Here is a 25,953-nt window from a genome sequence, read left to right as displayed (position 1 = left end):
ATATAAATACTTACACCATCAAAGACCATTAACTAAAAGCGAAAGACTTTTTGCTTTAATTTGTTAAAATATATCGACTGCCGATTGTAAGAAATTATAAGAAAATACCAAAAACTTCATTCTTGATTTACTCTAAAACGCTCTTACAAATTTTCCTAAAATTTTGAGCACAGGTAGTAAATCTACTGTACTTGAACATATCAAAAAATGAATACCAAGTGTCAGTCTAGATTTCGAGAAAACCAAGCTTGTTTGAGAACAAAAGAAAACGTCAATGGTTGCTATGGTAACCTTTGTGACAAAGTGACGAGTAAAAAATTAAAATTTGGTCATATTTGATCATTATGGTGTATTTTGGCAAAAATCGAACATTGGCTTCCTAGATAATTTTAATTTTCAAAACAACCACCCATCGGCTAAAAAAACTACATCGAGCCTCCTTAACAAAATAAACCTAACTCAGTCGTGACACAGTCCGTTTAATGTCTTAAACAAAAAGTAATTACAGTAAAAACCTGCGAGTAAGAACCTACCATTTTTATATAAGAACCTATTTAGCCTCAAATTTGGAAACAGTTTCTTATTTTTTTAAATTGATTAAAAAGATTTACTTTTGGGAAATAGCTTTGGACAAAGCACTACTGTGCATACCACTAAAATCTCTCCAACAATATTGAATTTTTTTTTCATAAATTTATAACCATTTATGTGACAACCTGTTAAGGCTTACCTGAATAATAATAGGTTCTTACTCGCGGGTTTTTACTGTATCTCAAATGAGTAACTAAAAGTTTTGAAGTATTCAAATGGGGCTATGCAGCGCCCTTTTACGTTTTATTACCACAGAATACTTGTTCTTCTCACTTAAAAGTTATTAGATAATCAGGGTAACACTGATTATCATAAAACACAACGAATATACTTGGACTCCCCGGGTTATCCACGACAGTGTCGTAAGCATCTGTGGCGTCGCTTCCCTTGGGTGGTGGGGTGATCATTCCCTGGCGTCCAGTCGTGTATTCACCAGCAAGGACACGTGCAAGGTACATGTAGCGGTTTCCTGCTCCATCACGTGGCGAATACGTGGACTGCGTGGAATAGGAAGCATCACGGGCAAAATAAACGCCATTTCCATACACAGTGGCTAAAACACGGTTTAAAAAGGAACCAATCAGGGCCTTGTAACGTACAACTTCGTTCCGTTGAAACTTAGCTTCACGCATATCTTACTTCAGGATATAATTTAGTTTCTAAACGGTACAATACTTTGAATGTAAAAAAATAATCATCAATACTACATTCATTGCAGTAAATAACTTAAGGCGAACATTTGCGTTTGACGCTGCCGTCAACCATATTCACAGCGAAAACCAACTGGCCGGACGGCGAAATTTAAGGCCGTTTCATGGTTTGTTTCGTTGTTTCAACTGAAGTTGTTACTCAACTTTACAGTACAGCATGATTCTGCTTCTATCCTAGATAAGTGGTCAGCTTAGAAAAATGTTCCTAGAATCTATTAAGTCAACAAATCAAAATTAACCCACCAATAACCACACAAAAGTGCACGACATTTACAAGTCTCATAGATCACGTCCTTGGTCGTTTCAATCTGTTTAGTGTTAATGCACAGTTTGGTATGACTATTAAGTTAAGAGGTATCGGCCAAATGCGCTTCGAATTTGAAGTAAATAGTGATTTATCAATCTATTACATTTGGATCTTACCATTTTTCCCACAATAGCTTCTGTTGAAACCAAATTTGTTGATACTGGCGCAGCTGCTTACGGCTGTACCATGGAAAAGTATTTTTTCGTTGCTGCCTTTCTTTTGTTCCATCTGCTCCTTTCGTACCATATAAACACGGTACTGGGCTGGGTTCTGCACTCTTTCAATCTTGGTGATGGTGACATTGGAGGTCTTTCGGACTTCATCCTGTACCTTTTTGAACTCGTTTGCGTCATTGACCGGGTCCAATGGCACCAGATGAACCTCTTTCTCCTTGCCTGCACTGTCCTTTGGATGTATTCCCCATTCGATAGGTAGTGGAATACCTGTTAAATATAATTTGCAAAATATTTACGGTTGTACAACATTTTTTCATGTACAAGTTGTGCAAACTGTAGATGGGGGTAAAACGTGAATGAGTTTTAGTTGTAGCTCTCCGATGATAAATACAGCATTTTAAACTCATTATTCAACAGAAAATGTCGTTGATATATTTCTTGAACTCGCGTGGTTTAGTTGTGTAACGTCACCGTATACAATCAAACCTATCGAAATGATCTGTTACACAGCGATGTTACGACAAATACATAAATAGATCAATACAGAAAGAAAAAGAGAAAGAAAGAAAGAAAGAAAGAAGGAAGGAAGGAAGGAAAGAAAGAAAAAATAAAATAAAGAAAGAAAGAAAGAAAGAAAGAAAGAAAGAAAGAAAGAAAGAAAGAAAGAAAGAAAGAAAGAAAGAAAGAAAAAGAACTGAATCAATATTTTCCTTTTACAAAAATAAATTTACCTTTCCCAATCTCTTTTCGGACGACAACCCTTTCAACTCCATCATCGAGACAAGTTTCTTTCATATCCTTGAAGACAATCTTACATCTGACATCATCAACTAAGACGATAACGGAATCTTGGACATCACCAAACGCCTTTTCTATTTGCAAGTTAGTGCTGGTGTTATAGGGCTCCAGACTGCCATCATCATCATAAAAGAACCACTGGGTGTTTTTGGAGACAAGTTCCTCAAACCCTCGAGTGTGCTCTTCCTCTATCTGTTGGTTGAGGATTTCGTAAATTGTGGTGGCAACATCTAACACATCTTCGGCATAACCCCTTATACTTATGCGGCCAACTGCCTCTTCGATGGTTACAATGGCATCGTGTTTTACTTCTAATTCCTTTATTTTCCGTTTTTGTTGTTTGGAGAGCTTGCTTATGGCATCACGTTCGATCACTTTCTGTTTACATTGATCAGCCACATCCTTTTCAATTTCCTTGACGACTTTATCAATATCTTGCTTAGTCCCTGCAAAAATTTCCAAGTAGCTCTGTCCTTTCACACCCAGGGCGTTCTTTGATGGTGTAGTGTGCGGAGTTGCTGAGCCACTTTTTCCAAATCCAAACCAGCCGATAAACGTAGAAAGGGCTCCTTTTTTGCTTTCTTCTGACGATATGCGAGACTCCATTGCATTTCGAAAGATCTGTAACATATGTGGCTGATATATCACAATTCGAATAAAGGTAAGTGACGTTGGCTGCTCCTGAGCAAACTTGGAAATTGCGGTCAACATCCCTTCAGCAACTTCTTTTACACCTTTGTGGATGTTACCAGTTCCAACAGCTGGAAAAGCTATTGACGCCAGCCCGTTGGTATCAGCTTTTTGCAGACACTTGACAATGCAATCTTGAATACAGGGCATGCTCATTTTGTCTGGAACCATGTGGTAAATTTTTCTTGTTTGCAGTTTCCCTGCTCCAGTTACTGCAACAGACCCAGGTGGCTGTAATCCCAAGGTTGAACATTCTGCTTGAATAGTTGGTCCTCCAGCTTTCAAAATTGCCTGTCCAACACCGTCGCCGAATGCAACATCTAATTCTTCGTTTGACAAAGTCGCAATCGCGTCGGTTACTTCATTGGTAATGTCACCAGTTTCAGCTTGAACGACGACGCTGCCAATAGCGATCTCGGGCTTTAAAGGATCCAACTCTTCGGCCAAAATCTCAAAAGAATCTTCGTCAGCAATCGACTCATCTGGTTCAGGCCTTGTAGCAGTTATTCCTCGCGATCTTCGACGCTTTTTTGTGTCACGGTCGGGTGCTGGTACTGGTGGCGGTGGCCCGGGTTGACTTCCTTTCCTATTTTGAAGCTCACTCTGGAAAGCTTGAACCGACGCCAAATCTTTGTCATACACAACTAAATGGACTTCCTTTAAGGTGCCGCTTGGATTATTCTTGCTGAATTTCAAAACTTCATCAAAGGAAGCAGCAGCCACGCGATCGTGAGGATAGCCAAGATTTCCAGTCCCAATCGCGGGAATGGCGATACTCACAAGGCTTCGTTTTTGAGCTGCACTGAGGCATTTCTTTATGATGTTGCGCAATTCCTACAAACGAAAGATTAGAAAGATGTATCATTTATTATGTCACGAGCATCGGATAAAAAAAAGGAGAAAGGAGTCCCCGAAGGAAATCACATTCGTTACCTCCCAAACACCAGGCAGGTGAGCAAGGCCTTGTAAATGGCCTTTTCCACCATAAGTCTCTCCGTAGCCCAGTGGATAGAGCATTCGCCTGGTGAGGACATGGGTTGGATTCGTGTCTGGAACTCAGATTTTTCTTTGCCCCACGCTCGTAACATAATGAATATTACATCTTTCTCATTTCACTACCGAGCTTTAAATTTACAATCAATATTTATTTATCATTAAATTTAATTTATGGGCTTTCGGTAAGCTCAGTTGCTTGAGTGTTATGCAGCACCTAATAAAGAAACGGAAAAATTCTCCTGACTGTGCATAAACAACTTTGTCTCCAATGTTTCCCATCAACTTGATTAAACGATTTCGTTACGAAAAATTGGAAATTAAATATCTGTGCTCTCAATGTGAATTTTCTCGTGTACCTGTTCGCCGCTCTGTTGGTTCCATCCAGCACATGAAGTGTGGAAGACATGCTTACAATTCAGATTTGCTCCGCTTGTAACCACAATGTCTCCATCGTTCACCTTTCCAATCGCCTTACATTCTTGCTGTAACATAGGACCAGCAGCATCACTCAAGGCTTTAGCACTTGCATTTCTGCTAAGATCTAAGTCTGATGAAGTTGAGTTGACGATCGCATCAACCTGGGGAATACCAACAAATACTCTTTTTAATGTATATAAGGATATTTCCTTGAACAAGACTCTTTTCTGTACGATGTAATACAATTAAAATGTTGTTTCCTATTTTAATAATGTAGATGGAAATAATGTACCTTTCGATGCTAGAAGAGCGGCGAAATGAACTGACATTAGTAGCTTCTCACTTTACACATCACGTGTTGTCAAAAGTTATAAAACGTTTTCAAATGGCTGATGTTGCCGCCTTTATTATGCTCTACGTACACCCCAGTGCTTATCTGGTCTACTTTTGCACGTTATAACTGAGCAAAACATATCCATGGATATAAGAACACACATACCCTTGGCCCACGCTCGCGACATGATGAACATTACATCTTTCTTATTTTACTACCAAGCTCAACATTGCTGATCCTTGCAGCATGCAGGACACGTGTCACAGATGAACCTAGTGAATGGCCTTGCTCACCATGAATCCCTCCGATTTGAACGCCTGCCCGATGTTTGGAAGGTCGCAGGTTCGATCGATTCCCGTCGGGAAATTAGAACTTTTTGTCCCACGCTCGTGACTTGATGAACATTGCATCTTTGCCATTTTAAATATGTTTAAATGTGTTATTAAAAAGTATGAAACCTGACCAGCAACCCTAAAACACTCTTCTTCGTATGGATAATCAAATTGTGACAAGTGAAATAAGGATATAATGTCACGGTTGTTTTCGCGAATATACCATTTGGTTTCCTTTTAATATCATAGGTGACAAACTAGGCTCACAATCGTGGATGTACGAAACTTTGTCATAGCAACTGTGCAATTTCACATGTGAAATTTTAAATCAGTGCTAAATAACGAGGAGCAGGACGACGTTTTTTAACTAAAATGCCCTCTCCTAATAATATAAAGATAAAACTTGTGTGCCCTACCTCCTCTTTAGACATATCACCAGTCACAAGAACCAATTTTAAGCCTTCTGTTGTCTTGATAACATTTGGAATATCTGCAGAAGCTGGTACTGAGGGCGGAGTGGGAATTGACTTGCTCCTTCCCTTGCTTTTCTTCGCCTTTATCTTCTCGTTTGCATTCGAAGGTGATTCATAATTAGGATCGTGAACAAATCTGGAATCCATCTCTTTGACAAAAGCCTTCACAACATCTTCATCAATGCTGGTGAATTGAATCTCAGACAAACGACAACTTGGATTTTCTTGAAAAAACGCCAGTGCAGAGTCAACCATAATCTGGGCGCACAGATCACGTGGAAATCCGAAGATGCCTGTGCTGATTGCAGGAATTGCGATCGATTTAAAGCTTTTAGCAGCATCTAAAGCATTTGTTACTGCATAGCGTAGGAGCTTCTCCTCTCTCGGAGATTTACCCATTGCCTTTTCCCGCGCTGCCTCCTTTCTCCATTGTGGTCCCACGGCGTGAATGACTTTCTTGAAAGGCAATTTTCCTGCAGACGTAACAACCACTTGCCCTTCCAGTACAGGTCCATGGTCGATGATATATCTTCCGGATTCATCCTTGATTGCTTCTCCCGCTGCATCAGCAATGGCTTTGGCGACGCCACCCACATGATGAAGGTTAGAATTTGCTGCGTTTACAATGACGTCCACATCACGATTGCAGATGTTGTCCTTATAAACCAGAATGTTTTTCCCTTCTGGGGTAAGGAAGTTACACAGATTCTCTTTCTTCTTTTTATTTGCTTCTTCTTCATCATCTCCTGGTTTCTTTGACAAATCATCTTTTTGAGGCACAAAGTGTTCGATTATACATTTATTCTCATTTTCCAGCAGACTCAGCATTTTCTTGCCCTTGCTTCGAACCAGTACTTTACGCATTCCAGGTTTGTTAAGAAAAACTTTTCGGCATGCAACTTTGGAAGCAAGATCTTGAATCAATTTGGCACCTTTGTCAACTCCGTCAGTGGTTCCAGTGATAACCAAATCCTCATAGTCTTCACCTGTCATTCCCTTAATACGTGTGAAGTCCTCTTTCAGTCCATCTTCTATTTGCCGAAGTTCCTGTTCCCGGTACTTAGCAAGGAACCGCCTGGAACCTCTTGGAAGTCCCACCACTTTACTGACGATTGTATTTTCTTTCAAGAAGCGCTTGACAGCTCCAAAGGCGAACGAAACATCATCCTTTGTTCCCACTAGCAATATTTTCTTGTTGCCGTTATCAAAAGAAAGGCTTAAAATGCGCTTTTCGGTCAGCTCCTTTCTAAACTGTTGCCACTTTTCACTTCTCTCCAGCTGAACTTGATCCTCATCTACGTCAAGGCATTCTTCAACAACCAACTTTTTAACCAACTTGGAAGCTTTTTCGGCCACTTCAGTTTTCATTCCCATGACGACTACATTTTCCTCGTCCTCAGCATCAAAAGCCAAGGCAGCTTGTAAATTGTTGGCTGTGAATTGGTCCTTTATGAATGCTTGGCATGCTCTACTCCTTAGAATTTCGATGGCATTCTCGGACATTTCAAAACTTGATTCCTTTATGTTGGCAACTGCTTCCCATATTGCTGCAGTCACCTTATGAACAGTGTCTTGAGGAGCACAAATCTCAACCTTTCCCTCGTCCAAGAGTAGCCTTACTTGCGTTTCTTCATGTTGGGTTTCCAGTTCTTTCTCAAATTCTAGATCCCTCAAGAACTGTAGCCGTATTTGTGGAATATTAAAAACATTGGTCGTTTTAGATGCCTCGAGTTTCATCTTTATCTCGATCCTTGTGTTCAGTTCTTGTATCTCCTTCACCAGGCCCTCCACATCTTTCCTCTTGCCTGTTAGGGTAATTGCATGTTGCTGCGCGGAACACTGAAATTTCACTTTTTCCTTCACCGAAATACCATTTTTGTTGAAGTATTCAACAACAGCGTGCCAAGCTTCCGGCAGAACACGTGTAGTGGTAGTAAAAAACGCATCCATATAGGACGTGATGTCTTCACATGCAGTGTCAAATTTATTCCTCTCTGCTGATGATTCATTCACAGGTGAAACAGTGATGCTGCTATCGCCTTCTTCCCAGGTAATCTGTACGCCACGTTCACTCTGGATCTGCATGTAGTCAGCCTTGCAGCGTTCAAAAATGAAAACCACTACTTCTGCGTCTACTGGGATAGTTTTCTTCATTTCAACTTCATGTTCATCTGGTTGATAAACCGGCTTTCCAAGGAAAGGGTTGTGGGATTTCACTTCCAACTGTGCACCGTTAAGGGAGTGAATCTTTGACAGAACTTTGGTCACAACTGTCAAACAAGAATTAACAAACTGGTTAATTGTTTTAATAATATAAACAAATTATTAAATTAACATTAAATTTAAATTTACCGTTTAACTTTAATGAAGGAACCTTTTAAGCAAAAAGTACGCCTCTCAACTGCCATTTCTTTCTAACACATAAACACGACACCATTGTTGCCTGTAGGCAGCACACGAGAGGTGTCGTTTCTACTTATTTTAAATGTAGATTCATTACATCATGATCCCGGAAAGTAAAGAAACTATTTTATGATGTCTCCAAATGTGATAAGATCGAAGCACTTTTGATATATGAGAACCATTTTCGGCAAATCAAGGTCTAGATATTGAATAAGTATAGTGCACCTAAATCATTACGTTTCTTCATAATCTTTGTTTACTTGGAGACTGAATATACCTTTTGGGTCCTCGAAGTGAACCAATGCCCATCCTTCCTCTATATTAAGTTCTACATTGGTAACACCACCACCGTTCTTGGGGTTGTCAAAGAAGTAAAGAACTGCATCCTCGGTTGTGTTGCCCTTGTTTAGACCTGTCACTTGCACGCAATTGCAAACAGGAACTTGCTCTATTGATAGCGTTTTACCTTCCAGTGGCTTCTTCGCAACCTTGTGTGTAATGGTTTGATAGTCTGCAAAAGAATTGTAATTTTCACGATTAAAGAGAACGTTTAAAAACCCTTCTACGGAACGGTCTACTAGCAATCGCAATACTTATTGTATTTCGTAACAATTCGAATCAATTCAATTAGACGGTCTGAGTACAAAGTTATAGATTTTTATCATAGTTTTTTCAGGGGTGGGCTGGAAGCTTCCCTTGCCGCTTTTTCAGTTTCTATGATCGCCCCAGTAAAGAAATCTGTCAAGCATTCGAGAACCGTACGGAACATACGCAAAATGCTTTGGCAAAAAGGAAACAACATGGCGTCGCGTACCGAGTTTACTGTAGAAAAAGAATTTTTTTGCAGAATTCTCCACTGCGTTAAGGAAAATCTCTGCGTTCCGCCGGTTCGACAATCAATAGGACTGTATCTTTCTTAAATTTTGCGTTTATTTACGATGACCACGTTCTACATTCCATCGTTCTATCTACTTAATTACAAGATGTTCGATTCTATTTATTTGCTATTACAACGGAAATACACGCCTAAACTGCGTAAATGTAAGATTCACAATACTTATTTGTATTTTACTAAATTCCCCTAGCTGTTTTCCTGTTGCATGACTTGACTTGCGTTTTTACCTAGACTAATCCAATTAACTCTTTGTAATTGAACCCACTCCCACTATTTGCGGAACATTGTTACACATTCCTGTACGTCACAGGATGTTTCAACCTAAACGTACGCCCAAAATTCCTCTAGATAATTCTTATCTTCACTGTTACAAGCATAAGCTAACATTCTCCTGGTCCTTCGAGCCGGATCAAAAGAAAGAGAATGGCAGAAGTTGTGCAAAATAAGAGGAAGGTTAGAGGAGGACATCGCGCCATGTGACGAGACTGATGGACACCGCAAAGGGAATCCTTGAAGACTACGATGGAACAAGAAAGGACAGCCTCATGCAGACGAAAATTGCATTGAAAGAAAAAATGAAAACGCTGAGGCGGCTAGACGATACGATACTGGATCTGGTTAGTGCCGAAGAAGATGGAGAAGCAACCATTGCCGCCGAGATTGACAAATCAGAGAAAATCAAGGCCGTCATACGAGGAGTGGTCCTCGCGATCGAAGAAAAGTTAAGAGAAAACCTAGCCAATGCAGCACCGCCGACAAGCCAAACCGTGCCAAGTCCACCACCAAAGACTGAAAAAGCAAAGGCACGACTGCCCAAATTAGAGGTGAAGAAGTTTACCGGGATATTTCATGAGTGACTACAGTTCTGGGACTCATACCGAAGTGCAATTCACTCAAATGACTCGTTGAGTGATGTAGAAAAGTTCTCCTATCTTCGAGGATTGGTCGAGGGACCTGCCAAAGCGTGAATCGCTGGTTTTTCCCTGTCCGAGGCAAATTACAACGCCGCCATCGAACTGTTGGAAAGAAGGTTTGGAAAAAAGATCGCAATTGAAAGAGCCCACATTAGCGAATTGTTGAACGTACAAAGTGGAACAAAGGGGGAAAAGGTGTTGGGTCTAGCTTGGAATTGTGAGAGCGATACAATCTATTTTAACCTTGCGCATGTCGCCGACAAGGCAAGGGGTATGGAAGCCAGCCACAAAACGGAATGTGTTAAGTTTACTGGCCAGTTTATTTGACCCATTGGGAATAATAAGTCCAGTCACGGTCAGTATGAAAATACTTTTTCAGGAAATTTGCAACAGCAAAATTGATTGGGATGCGGTATTGACAGAAGAAATTAAGCGAAAATGGGACAGATGGGTTCAAGATTTGTCACAAACGGGAGAAATTCAAATCAGTAGGTACCTTTACGAAACGGGGGGAGAGAGCGTGACCGAGTGTTATTTGCATGGGTTTGGGGATGCGAGCAAGAACGCGTATTGTTTACCTTGCATACCGCACAGAGGAGGGGAAAACCCATGTCAGATTAGTTGCAAGCAAAACGAGGAATGCTCCCTTAAAAGAGCTTTCGATTCCGCGCTTAGAGTTGATGTCGGCTAGAATACTCGCGCAACTTGTAAACACAATAAAGAATGCGTTATTGTCACAGCTGAAAGTGAACGGCGTGAGGTATTGGCTCGACAGCAAAACAGCTCTCAGCTGGATACAGAACAAGGGAGAATGGAAACAATTTGTGCGACACAGAGTGAATGAAATCCTAAAGTTGAGTAGCAGAGAAGAGTGGTTGTATTGTCCAACAGAAGAGAACCCAGCAGACATTGGTTCCAGAGGAGCGATCGCATCACAGCTTAAAGAAGATGAGCTTTGGTGGCATGGACCACAATGGGTATCAGAAAAACCGCAGGATTGGCCGAAAATAACGGAAACATTGAGAACGCCCGAGAGTAGTGAAGAAGAAGAAAAGAAGTCCTCAATGGTAATGTTGACCGAAACGAAACAAACAACTGGCATCGCGACTGTGGTTAACGCGAACAAATACAGCACGTTGCATAGGCTTGTCACTGTAACAGCGTGGGTGATACGCTTTGTCGACAACTTAAGGGTTAGTTCGGAGCAAAGGCGCACCGATATGTTGAAAGGAACCGAATTGAAGAACGCTGAAATGGAATGGATTAGGTCGGCTCAAGGTGATCTAAAGAAACATGACAACTTTAAGTAACTGGTAAGTGAGCTTGGTGTGAAGGAAGACGAAGGGATCTTGATCTTAGAATTTTTGTGGCAGTTCTGAGACAATCAAGACTAATGGAATGAACATCAGCTTTGTTTTAGGTTAGTAGAGCAGTTAACAATTTAAATGATAAAGGAGCGAGTGGCATGTTTCGGTACAAGTTTCTGTAGTGTTGTCTCATCTTCACGTCGGCAAAAGAAATCGTCTATTGCGATTCTCCTTCACTTATATAGAAAATCAGTAACAGCGTCCAAGACTTTCACGATTTGTTCCCGGTTGTCCTGAGATCAAATCCTTGGTCATGCTTTGTATATAGAGAACTGGTCTGCCTCCTGCTAGTTGGAATTTGTAACTGTTATGTCCACTTAAAATTTTGGTTTCCCTTGAAGCTAAGTGCATGACCACTGTAAATAACTTTATTGCGGTTTTCAGTGAAGTGCGAACTCTGAAATTCAATCGTCAGTCAACAGTTTTCGCTTTTTGCTGCCGTCAATCATCTTAGCGGACCTCTCGGGAAGCAGGAGCTCACTTCAATCGGGTCAAAAGGTCACGTCTGTCAGTTGTGATTGGTAGATTTCAATCTATTTTTTAGTTTGTTTCCGTTTTTCGTGGTTCGTTGGCTGTCGCCATTATTATGATTGACGGCAGCAAAAACGCAATCGTTAGTTGGGTTTTGAACTGTATCAGAGTTCGCATTTCACTAAAAACCGCAATAATTTTACGTGTTTCTTTTACATTTGCATCTGAAACTTTTTCCTGGTCAGCAGGAAAATTACTCAACTGGATGCAATCAATCAATCAATCAATTTATTAATGTCATGCGAGTAGAAATTGTTTTTTATTTTGGATAGGTAGGGCAGTTAAAGGAGAAGTTCACTCCAGAATGGCCATTTATTTTCTTTACGCCAATAAAAAGTTTATACAAAAATATGTTATTCACCAAAATTTAAGCTTCTAACGAGCGCTTAAACCCTACGAAATCCTTTTCTGAAGTAGCCTAAAACTCACCAACTGAACGCCGCCTTCTTTACAGCCGCCGGGATGCTCAAATAATGGTGACGATATTGATCTCTCTGAAGAAGAAGAAGAAGAAGATAGAACCCCGAGCTACCAGCCTCAAGTAAATCCGTCAAGAAATCCAGAAAGAACAGCAAAGCAACCTATGGACGGAGAGAATAGGAAAAGGAAACCAGACGAGAACCTTTACACACTGGAAGCTAAAATCCAGCGAACTGAAGAGTCCATTAAGAAGCTCAAGGTACATCTTGAGAACAAGACTTGTCCAAAGTCGCTAAGATATAGTGCGCGGGCTAACATCCCGCCGGACGAACAGTTCAAAAGAGACGTTCAAACGGTCGAGCAAGGTTTCATTTCAGCCTTGACTAGATTTAACTACCGCCGCCTTGAAAAACAAAAAACTAAGCTCCGCAAAGGAAAAGGAAAGACTTTCCGTAAAGGCACTCCCGAGAGAGGCAATAAACATGAATCCAAAGAAAAACCGCTATCGGCGGATATCAGTGTAAAAAGCCTAGCATCCATACTAGGAATTAATCCAGAAAATGTGCCGACACTGCTGTCAACTTTAAAGGAAGCAGTCAACAATAAAGATGTTAAAAAGTACAAATGTCTGTTTACTGAGTGTTTTAACACTGCAAACACAATTACAGACAACGAAAACAAAAGGAAGGGTAAAACAATGATTACAAAAAAACAAATAAAACCAAAAAGCGCAATGAGCGCAGAAAACTACCGACCTCTTCTCTTACAAACAATAAAGAGAGGTTTATAAAAAACCTATCAAAAACGAATTTGACTGACTGACCAAGGGATTGAAATTTATACCAACGGCCACAGTCACGAAAAATAATATACGGCGCCAACTTTTGCGGGATTACAACGATTTCGCAAGACGAATGCGCTTAAAATACATCTTGCATGGGCAAAATAAATCAATCCATCCCTTCTATGTCAAATCCAGCTGGGAACCACCAGTGCAACCATCAGTCACTTTAGAAACCTACCTAGAAGAGGTCAAACAACAAATCGCAGAGATTAAATTGACCAGACCAAAACCGAACTTGTCACGCAAAGAACGTAAAGCGTTAAGCGCTCTTAAACATAACAAAGATCTTAATTTCAAAAAAGCGGACAAGGGAAGCACACTTGTAGTCATGGATAAGCACCATAAAATACAAGAGGGCCAAGTTCAAATAAATGATCTAAATAATTACCAGCCTCTTGACAAACCTATTGTAAAGGATACACACACTAAAGTGTCACGCTTGATCTTAGAACTACACCGTGACAATTACATTGATGACATGACTAGAAAAGGGTTGTCACAAACTCCAAATCCACCGCGAATACCAGAATTCTATACCCTTACTAAGATTCACAAACCTACTTTAGTAGGTAGACCAATTATATCCGGCTGCAGTGGGCCTACAGAAAGAATATCAGCATTTGTTGACACATTACTCCAGCCTATATCCATATCACAAGAGTCTTACCTTAAGGTATCAGCCACCGTTAAAAGGTGCAGTTTTTCTAAATTTGAGATTTTGTGATGTTCAGATAAAGCTCTTCAAGGGCGTTCTTTTACAAAAAAGTTCACAAAAAAATCTTATTTCTGCGCGAAGTTATTGCGCGATAAATTTTTTGCAAGGTTAATTATGTTAATTGCCCGTTGAGATGTCCTGTCAACGCGTCACGAAATCCCAGATCCATTGTTCACGCAAGAACATATTTGCAAGAACAAGCGGTAAGCGCCGAATGCGGGCAGTCGGTTTCCGCGCCAGCAAATGAAAGCCGATCGTAAATTCATGTTGAAGATCTAGAAAGTGGTCACACTGAATAGAATAGAAGACGCGCTACTGTTCAATGGAAACAGACACGCATAAATATTGAAATAAAACGACAGTGACGGTGGATACGGCCTGCCTTGTGAAACATTTAGGGTTTACAATCGACGATATTTGTTGTCTGAAAATATGTAAGCCTTAAATCAAATTTATTCTTACCCAGCTAGAACTACTAGTCTCATTTCGGCAAGCCTGTTTTCTTTTGTGTTGACCGAACGTTATTTCGAGGCTTCACCTTCACTTTCAGCTGCAATCGCCGTTTGTTACCGGCTTTGTCGCGCTTTCGATGAATCAGCACCACCAAACTCGAAGCATGTCAAATTATATAACATAAATGCGGCTCCGTATGTGGAGCGAAAATTTTGAATTTTCTATAAACTGTATAAACCTCGATTTGTATCCGGTCAGAAGATAAAAATATATCGCCACGTTCCGCGTAAATGTTTTGCCTGCTGAATGTAACCTGTCAAGCATCTATTGTTAGAGAAGGATGACCCTTTCTGGTAAGCATCAACCTTGACGTTCTAGGCGTTATTATCCCATTATGGGTAAGACTCCGCAAAAAATATATTTCGCTTTTTTCTCGGAAAGAAAATTTCGACAAGTTGAACGTACGTTTTTAACTCCAAGTCGGCAGCCCCTGAACCGATTTGGCTGAAATTTGGCCAGCTTATTGCCAGATAGTTTTTCTCCGAAACCGTGTCTGCGATTTTTGTTTTCTTTTCTCGTTTTCGAATAATTTATATTTTTCCACAGGAAGTGGCGATGATTCGTCTCCCCTAACTTCATCTGCGCATTACAAAAGAACAAACGCACTTGTCAAAAATCTGAGACACGGTTTTTTAGAGAAAGGTGTTAAGAGGCAAACGCGATGTTTTTCGTTTTCTTCCGCTTAATTTCGGCGGGCCCGGAGCTTGATTTACGCAGACATATACTTTCGCAAAAACGTCTCAATTTTGCGTTTGTTTTAAGTTTTCGTCATTTTTAAAGGAATAATTCATAATCTGGAACTATTAAGCTTTCAGAAAATGTGTGGTTTGTAGGGGTTTGTATTAAAAACAAAAGCGCTGGAGCGATCCGGGCGCGGACGGTCCTGAAGGGTGGCTGATACCTTAAAGACACTACAGATTTTATAAATTTTATTGAAAAGACAAAGGTGAGGAAACACACATTCCTTGTATCAATGGACGTAACTAGTCTATATACGAATATACCACAGGAAGAGGGTATAACCACAGTATGCAGAGCATACGAAAACTTTCACAAAAATAACCCTCCAATCCCTACACACTATCTCAGAGAAATGCTAAGTCTTATGCTTAAAGAGAATTCTTTCCAATTCAACGGAAAGAACTATCTACAAATCCACGGTACCGCCATGGGTACCAAAATGGCCGTTGCTTTTGCAAATATATTTATGGCCGAAATCGAGACACAGATTCTTAGCATGAACGTCGTAAAACCTACAATTTGGAAACGATATATTGACGACATTTTTTCATTGTGGGATGTAAGCAAACCTGATATAGACAAGTTCATTGAACAAGCAAATGCTCATCACCCTACAATCAAATTTACGGCTGAAATCTCAAATACTGAAACAACATTTTTGAACACAGATGTATACAAAGGTAAACGATTTCAAAATCAATCCATCCTGGATATAAAAACACATTTTAAGCCAACTGAAACCTTTCAATACACTCATTTTTTCTCTAGTCACCCACCAGGTGTCAAAAAAGGATTCGTGAAGGGCGAAGCCCTCAGACTTTTACGCACTAACTCTTCAAGAGAAACATTTGAAGAGAACATTAATCAATTCAAATCACGTCTTCGTGCTAGAGGTTACCCAAATAATCTGATTGAAAAATTACTATCAGATATTACATTCACAGAAAGGGAATCAGCGCTACAGCAAAAAAATGAAAACCGAAAAGAAATCTTGCCCTTTGTAACACAATATCACCCATCAGTGCAAAATCTGAAACATGTTTTAATGCAAAAATGGCACATGATACAAAACAAGCCTTCTCTACGGCAAATTTTCAAAGAGCCACCACTTATATCCTTTAAAAGAGGTAAATCCCTAAAAGACATGCTTGTAAAAGCAAAATTATAACAAAGTCTAGGATCAAAACATGGTACAAAAGTCTCCATTGTTAGGAGTTGTGTAGGCCTGTCACGCCTTGCTACTCCCTAAAGCAAAATTATAACAAAGTCTAGGATCAAAACATGGTACAAAAGTCTCCATTGTTAGGAGTTGTGTAGGCCTGTCACGCCTTGCTACTCCCTCCAAAGGGAAAAATATTTGTCGGCGTGTAGGGAATATTCACGTAAAGTGAGACCAAACTCTTTGTAGTATTCACGCACGCTTTAAATATGAGAACCGATCGAATTTTTTTTTCAGATAGGTGAACCCACGTTTTTAACATGAAAACTTTGCAAAGTTTTATTGTGACAAGTAAACACACGCTTTCCAAAAGAGCCACTTCAGTCAGGCGAGATCACGCTTTGAAAATCGACAACAACATCGCTTTGAATTCGACAAGTTTTCTTTAAGACCGTGCGAACCACGCTTTGAACATGCAAACTTCGATGAGTTTTTATAAAGAGGAGTGAAAACACGCTTTGAACATGAAAACTTCGGCAAGTTTCCTTCAGACAAGCGAACGTACAAACGCTTTGAACATAAACATTTCGATCAGTTTCCCTTTAATAGATAAGCGAGCACAGGCATTGAACATGAACCGATAAACATTTTACTATCGGAATAGTATGCTTTGCTTTCAAACATGTTTTGACATCAGTACAAACTTGGACTCGAACATCGTTTTCATAGCCCGCTTTGAGACTCCCAAGACGACTCCTGATTGGACGTGAGGGTTTCTGAATATTACGTAACCCGACCTGACTCGGGTACGCTGAATTACACATTTTCATCGCCATGATGTCCTCATGATCAGTATTTAGAAACCTTTTAAATTAGTAATTACATCATACATACAAATTTTATTAACCCATCCCTAATGAGGCTTTTCAGAGTTAAATAAATACAAATACTTAAACCTATAAATACATATTATAAATATACTATGAATATAATAAAATTAAAATTAATTAACATAACTGATTCTGTTTAAAGTAGACGCTTCAAGGATTGTTCAAATTCTCTCTGGAATTGGCAAAGTTTAAGTTTGGGTGTCAGAGAGTTCCAAAGACTAACAACCTGATAGTAAAAGGTTTTCTGTCCACTAGCAGATCTGAATAGTGGGATATCAAGAGCTTGTGCGTTTCTAGTAGAGCGCTTTGACACGTCGGGGCGTTTAATGAACTGAACTCATTCAAGTATCCTGGGGCACTCCCTGCCATGCACTTAAAGTTGGTCTATGACTGGAAGCCATTTTAATTAGTATGCGTATATCCCAGGCTACAAGGCTTTGACACTCTAATAAAGTTCTCTATCTTTTTCTCCTATCTATTTTCAATCATGTAATGGGAACTGCAATGTTACAGTGGAACGAAAACAAGCAAGGCATAAAGTAATGTAGTGGCAACAGTAGCTACGAGAAAAGAGCATTTACTGACTTCGTTGGTAGACAAGTATCCCTGTGTTCTAAAATTAAACTAAATTTTTATTGCAACAAAAAAAAAGCAGAAGCCGTCAAAAAATAACCCTTATGTTCATTTTGTTGCCCTTTTTATTTGTAAGTAATTTAACGACGTGAACAGCAAAAGGGGAAATTATATAAACTTACCATATGTCTCATTGAATGTCACCAGTGCACATCCTTGCTCTCCAAATTCAATGGATAAGACTTCTAATCTACTCACGACCTCCATGTAACACTGAAGTCCATCAGATGTGGTCTTATCGCTCAGACCTTTTACAAGAAGCTTTGTAGTGTCAGTGGGTGGCTTCTTTACTGGTTGTTTAATAGTAACTTTCAGTTGCGCGTTATCAAGGGCGAGTTTTCCTTTGTTAACAACCCCACGTGCACCTGAAAAATAAGGGTGTATTGTTATTGGACGTTCCTGGAAGAGAGATTTAAAATGTAAATCATACTCTTTAGGGGTGTATTTGTTTTAGACTGCCACGTGAAATAATAATCGGCTTGCCTTCAGAACATTAAAATCGGTTGCTCAATGGTTATTTCTTTTGACTGAACTTGATCAGCTACCCATGCGCATAACTTGGTACCAACGAATTAGTAAGGCAAACCCCAAAACATGTTAAACTGCAACATACATACCATCACCAGGACGAAACCAAGCCACAAAAACTAAAAAGACTGTATTTCATTGGGAAACCTGGACGGTGGGCTAACATAACTCTAGTATGGGCCTTGACGAACTCGCTTACTTTCGGATTTCACAAAAGTCACGACAGCAATTCCAAGGTCAGGGGTAAAATCAACATGCTCTACTTCGCCTCCCCCAGTGCGTCTCGTGTTCTCAAAGAACATCGTAATGGAATCTTTGGTTGTTGTAGTGGCAAGTCCAGATACTTCGATGGTTCTTGATTCCTGTGCTTCTTCATTTTCCGGAAAGCCACTCGTGTTGTTACATGCTGTGACACTCAGGGTAACTCCATCAAGGGTATGCTTGTTTTGTTGTAACACACTATTTACAACTGGAAGTACAATTAGAAAACGTTCACCATGAGACGTGTATAGGTTATGATTATTATTAACACACAATCAACTTCCTAGAACTTTTGTAGTGTAGACTGTACTTTCTTTACCGTTGATTTGCACTCGGTAATACTTACAATGTTTTATTTTGTTTTGCTGTATTCGTGTAAATACATCAGATATTTGATAAAGTATATTATGGGCGTGTTGTGGTCTTTCTTGGAAGCAACCCCTTTTGTATACTTTTATGTACTTGGCCCTTTATTGCACCGTACTTGCAAATTAAAAAAAAAATACTGGTACAATGTGTGGTTTGCCTCGGTTTAAGCCTGTCATTGCAGCTGATATATCCTGAAAGATGAATTCTTAATCTGTTAAAACGAATTACTTACCGTTGACGTCCTTAAATGTCACGAAAGCTACTCCAGTGACACTTCGAAAATCGACAGTTTCTACCTCTCCACCTCCGGAACGCCGCTTGTTTTCAAAGTAGTTGCAAATCGAGTCTTCAGTAATGTTAGCTGCAAGACCAGCTACCTCAATGGTTTTGCCCTTCTGCTCATTGCTTTCACATATTTCTAAACTGACCTCAAGTGTAGCGCCGTTCAAAGTGTGCTTGTCTTGCGCGACCACTCGGTTTGCCACTAGGGGAGACATAACACACGATTACATAGTGTACAATGTACTAATACAAAGAAGGACGCTTATCTGAATAGGGGCGCTTATCCTCCTTTTTTCTGCCGTTATATCTGTATAAAGTTCGAGATAGAAACCGTGAACGTGGTTAAATTTGTTTAAACGAATTTTAAATTCATTACTTGGTAATTTATTGCGTTCGACGAAGGAGAACGCATACTAATCGCGTCGTTTTTTCCGAACTCAGTCCCGCGGGTTTTATGGATCAATCCCGTGGGTATCGATCGGAAGCCATGCCTTTTCAGCGTTTGGACGCCATCTTTGACTGGCCGACATTTGCCTCGATCTCATGCAAAACAAAATGGCGTCGAATTTTGCAATCGTACGTGAACGTGTTTTGCTTGAAGAAATGGCCGAAACAGGTACTCTATACTATATACCAATTCCAAATTATACAAAATAGGATACATCACAGATGATAAATGCTCCTTTTGTAAGTTTCAGCCGGAAACCCCGAGACACCTTCTTTTTTACTGTGTTTATTCAAAACTCTTCTGGAAAAATTTTAAATTTTACTTTTATTCTGTATCAAAAGAATATGTCCACTTGAGTTTAAAAGATGTGTTAATAGGCATTATAACTTCAGAAAGCCCCTTACTAAACTATTTCCTATTAATAGGAAAACTGTATTTATGGGATTGCAGAAGATCGCAAATACTACCAAGCTTAGCTGGGTTTAAAATAAAGATTAAAATAAAATTTCTAACAGAAAAATATATCTCAACAAAGAATAAGACCTTAAAAACGTTTTATAAAAAATGGACGACTTTTTGTCCTACTTAGTCTTTTTCTCTTTCATATGCATATATATTTTTTACCTCATTCAGCTTATTTTTGTAAACCTCTATTGCCTTTGCAAGTGTTACCTTTTTAGTTGTAAGTGAGAATGTAAGTAGTATCCTCGTTATATTGAAAGTAGCTTTATCATTGTAAGTAGTGTAAGTAAGTATTGTAGGTAATGTCGTATTGCAAAATAATAATAAAATAAATAAAATAAAATAACAAATAAAATAGAAAAAATAAAAAGTGTACCCGAATTAAAATAATACCGCAAATGACATGAAAATCATAACAGGGTTTTATTCAGGGAAGTAGGGTTTTAGTCAGGCACCGAACGTCGCTAAAATAATGGCCGTTCGTGGAAAGTTGAAGGGCTTCTTCGCGGCCATGCGACGGAAACTGGTATTTTTGTTTCTCGCTAACACAACAACAGCGGCGAAAAGATAACAGTTTCAGGGTTGGTTTTCCATGTAGTTTCGACTGTGCTTTCGTCGTTCCTTCTGCCTTCGCTTTTTTCGAACATTTTTCGCAGTTTTCTCCAAGGTAAGGTTAAGTGAAGTTGTATCTATTTATTCTAGGCTGAAAGCTATTCATCAGAAAATTAGAAAGCTGTATAGTGGTGTCTTTCAACGAAACAGACACTGTAATATTTGCCCCGGTGACGACACCGAGTTGTGATGTGTCAACTCAGCTTCTTTGCTCAATAGGTTCAACTTCTCTCTGCGTACAGACTTGTGAGACTCTACCACTATATTCCATTTGGCTACTAGGCATTGGCAAGATGAATGCAGACTATTTCAAGTTGTTGAGCTATTTTAAATTACTGTTGAGTTACTTTACAACCCAAAAATTTCATCAACACATCCATTGTATTCAATGATTGTAAGGAAACAAAAAGTTTTACTAATGGATTGGTATCAAAATGTTTGTATGGCTACATTTCAGTTTAATAGTCTTTAGTCACTGTCAGTAAATGTTACAAATAACTACAAAAACATTTTCATGAGTATCTTCTAGATATACATTGTACTGTATTTGGATTCATTAAGACCTTTAGCCATTTCGCTTGGCACAATCAAAAGGCTTTATTCTTCTCTTATGCTTAAGAAAGATGGGTTGGTACAAGCAGATCAGGTTTCATCAGCTTGAGCAATGTCATTCATTTTCTGCATGGACTTTTCATTGTAGTTTGCGCATCACAAACAGACCTCAAATACCAAGAGAATATGAAAACATAATTTCATACCTCCCGACCCCTTATTACCCAAACCTACCGAACGCACTCCCCTAATTTCCAATTACTACTAGTTTTACTTATATCGGGGCCGTAACACATTACACAAACAAAACACCTACACCTGGGAGACCTTTAATTGAGTAGGGGAGAGGTTAAATCTAATCATCACGAAAGAAAACTGATATTCTTGTTTGTAAACAACTTAAGGTTTCAAATAGCTCTTTCTGAGTATCTCTTTCTTTGATGAAGAATGCAGATCTCTATGCCTCCGGCCAAACTGAAAGTTACACGAGCACACTTCTGTTCTGTTTCAAGTACCGAAAAGTAAGTTTCCATTACCTTCAGCTGATTCAAACTTGATGCGTGCCGAATCGCCTTTGATATTAACTTCTTCCACGTAACCACCACCTGATCGCCTCGTGTTTTCAAAGTAGTTCAGAAGACCGTCTTCCGTTGTATTTTCAGAGAGTCCCCGGATGATGACAACACAGGTCTGCAAATGCACGTGTTACACATTAAAATGACTGAAATGAAATAATAACTACGTCATGCGAGATAAATCAGATTTTTTAACTGAAAACGTTTACCAAGTGTGTAAATTCCATGGAAAATGTTAATTATTGACGGCAATAAACCATTAACCAAATGATCATTTTTTCAATTGGCCGTTGATGTTGCATTGTAAAAACCGATATTAACGGTAGAGTTAAATAAATTAAAAGTATTGTAGGTTTTTGAATGCAGTTGACGATAAATATAAATAAGTTCTTGCAAAAATGGTACCATAAAATGTGCTTCAAGATAACATGAATCGTGGATGCGTGGACGGTCCTCCCTAATAGGCTTGACCACAAATTTTTGCAATTCAAAAATTGGATTATCATACAGTACTCTATAAAAATCAGATACTTAAGAAAACGTTATATTATATTTGCACATTAGTCTGAAGCATACTACAGCAAGCAAGTTTTGAACGTATCTTTGTGTTTTTGCAAAACCAGTGTTAAAATACAGAACAGTCCTAAGATTGATTTTAGAATGTCAGAGTCTGACCTGATTAGCTGAAGTCTCTTGGGACTGAGTCTCCCTTATGAATGGCTGAAATGACACCTCCACTTGTGTTCTATTGATAACATGCGTTCTGCTTCCGACATTTTTAGCAACTGCCAAACAAAAATCAACCAAACAAACAAATTAACACAAAATGTGACGATGGGTGGAAGAATGAAAGAATTGAACGAACGAACGAGTAAGGGAACAAGTGAGTAAGTAATGCCTCTGCAATAGCAGGCCAATATAAGTAGTAACCGCCTAAGTACTCTATATTTCGTTACTGTGCGCATCACGTATGTATTTTATGTTTTTTTTTCATCATTGCACCAAGCTGACATAGTGTACGACAGTTACTACAGATTATAATGATGTCAATCTTTGTACCTATGCTAAAGAGCACAATCGCATTGCTACATGGGAAATCAGCTGATAATGTGTAGAGCATTTTTCTTAGGGGTGGGGAAGGGGGGTTGACGGTTAACAAATATTTTGTTTCCTCAAAGTATTTTATAAAGGGTAAGGGGGGGGGGGGGGGGGCTGCCTATTAGCAAATATTTTTTTCGCCATTGTGTATTAGCAAACATCTTGAATTTATAAAAATGCAGAAATTAAGGAAAATTCAAGAGGATGCATTGATTTTAAAGTATATCTCACAAATAACATAAGACACGCACCTTCGCTTCTATTTCCTATCGTGCAAACGCTCTCAAAACACTTTCGGTGACCTTTTTCTACGTATAATCATCTCTTACGCACGCGCAGAAGACGATTTGCGACAGGATAATAAACCCCCTTTCCCATTTTTTCGACGTTTTTGCTTGTTTACAAGCTAAAAACGTAGAATAGGGGTTAGTGGACAAAATTTGGAACCACATATTTGTAAACTCTCAAGGGACTTTTTTAATTTCTCAAGGGACTGTTTTAATTTCTCAAGGGATTACTTTCCGCTGTGGGTGATCACTTGCGATCTCGTGAAAAAAACGTGACTTGTCACATTTACAAACGTTATATAACAATTTTAAAAGTGACATGTCAGCTTTCTTATCTCAACGCACGTGTGTCTGAAAGGCGATCTATAAAAAGCGTCGCACAAACAATAGATTGCGTAACTAAAACACGAATAAATAATCACTAGCACTTACATAGTTTAAAAATTACAAACGTCAAAAATAAACCATACCAAAAAACTCGCTCTTTTCAAAGATATTATTGAAGTTAAAACAAATGCAAGAGATAGGGGCTTCTTTTAGCTTAGGAGCGGTTAAAAATTAGGCCAAATTTGGTCGCTACATGCAAGCGCAACTCTATTTCGTCATCAGCCTAGGTCGTTAGGGACGTGACCTCGCGTTGACAGGGAATGATAGCAATGTTGCATGAATCGGCTTTACAACATGCGATCGTATCTACGCAAATCGAGTGGAATTTCAGTCAAAGACAGCAAAATTCTTTCTTATTTCATCTTCAAATATAATTCGAAAGCATTCACTGTATATATGGCTTTTGTTTAATCCTGGGTCTTGATATCCGACCCTCGCAGAGCCTAGACAAAACGCAGCTTGAGTGTAACGATTTGTTTACGCCGCAATTATATGCGCAATGTTTTCTCCGACAGTAGTCGGAAATATCCGTATTTTTTTCGTGCTTTTTCGTGGAGCAATCGTAACGATACGGCCTTGAACACATTGAATAGCGGTCTACCTATAACAATTCAAATATGGCGTCGCAAAAACAAAGCGTCGAACGCATATTTTGCTGTTTCATTTGCTAATTTCGCTGCCGTAATCGACTGCCTCGAAAGGTCCTTGCAATTTTAAAGTATAGAATTGTCAGATCTTGGTGAAATTTGCACTGTTTATTTGTGTAATGTTAAGGAATATGTGTATAAATACCCGGCGCGGACGAGCCATTTTTGACAAAATTATATGGCTGCATTTCCTCCGCGAAGATAGGAAATTGTTAAACTAAACTACAAAGAAACTGTAATGATAAGTTCGAAGAACAATGCACAGGATAAACCTTCGACTCGTACTTCATGCAAAAACGTCGATATCTCGAAGAGACTTTGATTAAAATCTGGCTGTTCTACATTCTTTGTAGAAGCCCGAGTAAAAAGATAGAATTCCACACTTTAAATTCATGCCAAGGACTACGTATACAACCACATCCGTGAAGTGTCGGGTGTCACGCAATATCTGTTATACGTGAATATTAATAAAAGGCGGTATGGATTTTAAACTCAGCTCTGTCGCTTAAATAAGCGAACAGTTAACACAAAGAGCTGACAAACTATGGTATATATTCTCAGCACGTCTACATAATTATATTTAAAAGCGGCTGATCGATCACGACTTGAATTTTGTGCACTGTTCGTGACTGTTCTGTCTGGGGACGCTAAGTGTTTGCTTATTTTCGATCTCCAAAGCATGGGCTAGGCTATGTCCCAGCAAAATGGGATCCTCAATTAATGGATAGTAACATAACTGGTTTATTTGTCTTCGACAATATGAATTCGACAACTGATCAAAAGTGAAACCGGAAGCTCGCTCCTTGTCCACAGAATCGAAATAATATTAAAGGAAGAATGAAATTGAAATGATGAGGAGTCTACCATTTGTTCACTAAAAAGAAGAGAAAATGAAATGATGTAAATAAAGGATAACGAAATAACAAAACAAAAAAAGCTAAGAACATATCTAACCGTCGCCTTCTTCAAACGTAATGATCGCTTTGTCTTCCTTCAGGTCAATCGAGCTGATATCTCCGCCGCCAGATTGTTTGCGTGATTGAAAATAAATTGTTAATTCTTCCTTTGATATCGTTCTTCCGATTCCTCGAACGTATAAAACTCGACCTTCATCCATATCCAGAGCGGTTTTTCGAGCTATATGGAGGAAAGCGAATCAAACGTGTTCGGCATCATTAGAAACTGAAAGCAGAATACGTTTGGCTGATGGGATTCCGAGAATTGACTCGGGGAAGTCCCGAGAAGCTGATGTCACGCTTTCAATATGTAGTCAGCGCGAGGGGAGGACAAAAACGAAATTTAATTGAAAAGGTTTCGCTTGATATTAAAAACGTACTCACTGGATCTTGAATACACCAGCTGAATTGTTTTAATGTTTTGAATAATTATAAAATGAGGAGAAAATACTGAATGCAGAAACTGAATGCAGAATAGGTTTGGCTGACGGGATTCCGAGAATAGAGTTTGGAAAGTCCCGACAAACTGATGTCACACTTTCAATTCCGTCGCCTGCATCTAATCGTGAACACTCGCCGCCAAAACATGATCTAGTTGGGTGTCAATCGTGGCACGATTCGTCATCAAACGTTAAAGTTT

At 39.2% G+C, this 25,953-nt stretch overlaps 2 protein-coding genes across 2 annotated transcripts; one reads left to right on the top strand and one right to left on the bottom strand.

The window, feature by feature from the left end:
* Positions 1 to 699: 699 nt before the first annotated feature.
* LOC144655454 (protein mono-ADP-ribosyltransferase PARP14-like) lies at positions 700 to 25,555 on the bottom strand. Its single transcript, XM_078515704.1, has 12 exons — positions 25,312 to 25,555; positions 22,614 to 22,723; positions 21,900 to 22,053; positions 19,240 to 19,491; positions 18,577 to 18,846; positions 17,972 to 18,214; positions 8,505 to 8,738; positions 5,768 to 8,094; positions 4,625 to 4,846; positions 2,516 to 4,106; positions 1,725 to 2,051; positions 700 to 1,144 (listed from the first exon to the last, which is right to left on the bottom strand). Exons 1-12 carry the CDS (start codon positions 25,472 to 25,474, stop codon positions 861 to 863), a joined length of 6,177 nt encoding a protein of 2,058 aa, XP_078371830.1. The 5' UTR covers positions 25,475 to 25,555; the 3' UTR covers positions 700 to 860.
* Positions 15,607 to 16,598, top strand: LOC144655474 (uncharacterized). The gene has a single exon (XM_078515728.1). The coding sequence runs from the start codon at positions 15,607 to 15,609 to the stop codon at positions 16,333 to 16,335; it is 729 nt and encodes a 242-aa protein (XP_078371854.1). The 3' UTR covers positions 16,336 to 16,598.
* Positions 25,556 to 25,953: the final 398 nt, after the last annotated feature.

The sequence above is a fragment of the Oculina patagonica genome, chromosome 5 (genome assembly GCF_052425735.1).
Source record: "Oculina patagonica isolate OP01 chromosome 5, crgOcupat, whole genome shotgun sequence".
Lineage (NCBI taxonomy): Eukaryota > Metazoa > Cnidaria > Anthozoa > Scleractinia > Oculinidae > Oculina > Oculina patagonica.
The sequence above is the reverse complement of the archived record's forward strand: the minus strand, read 5'-3'. Positions and strand labels throughout refer to the sequence as shown.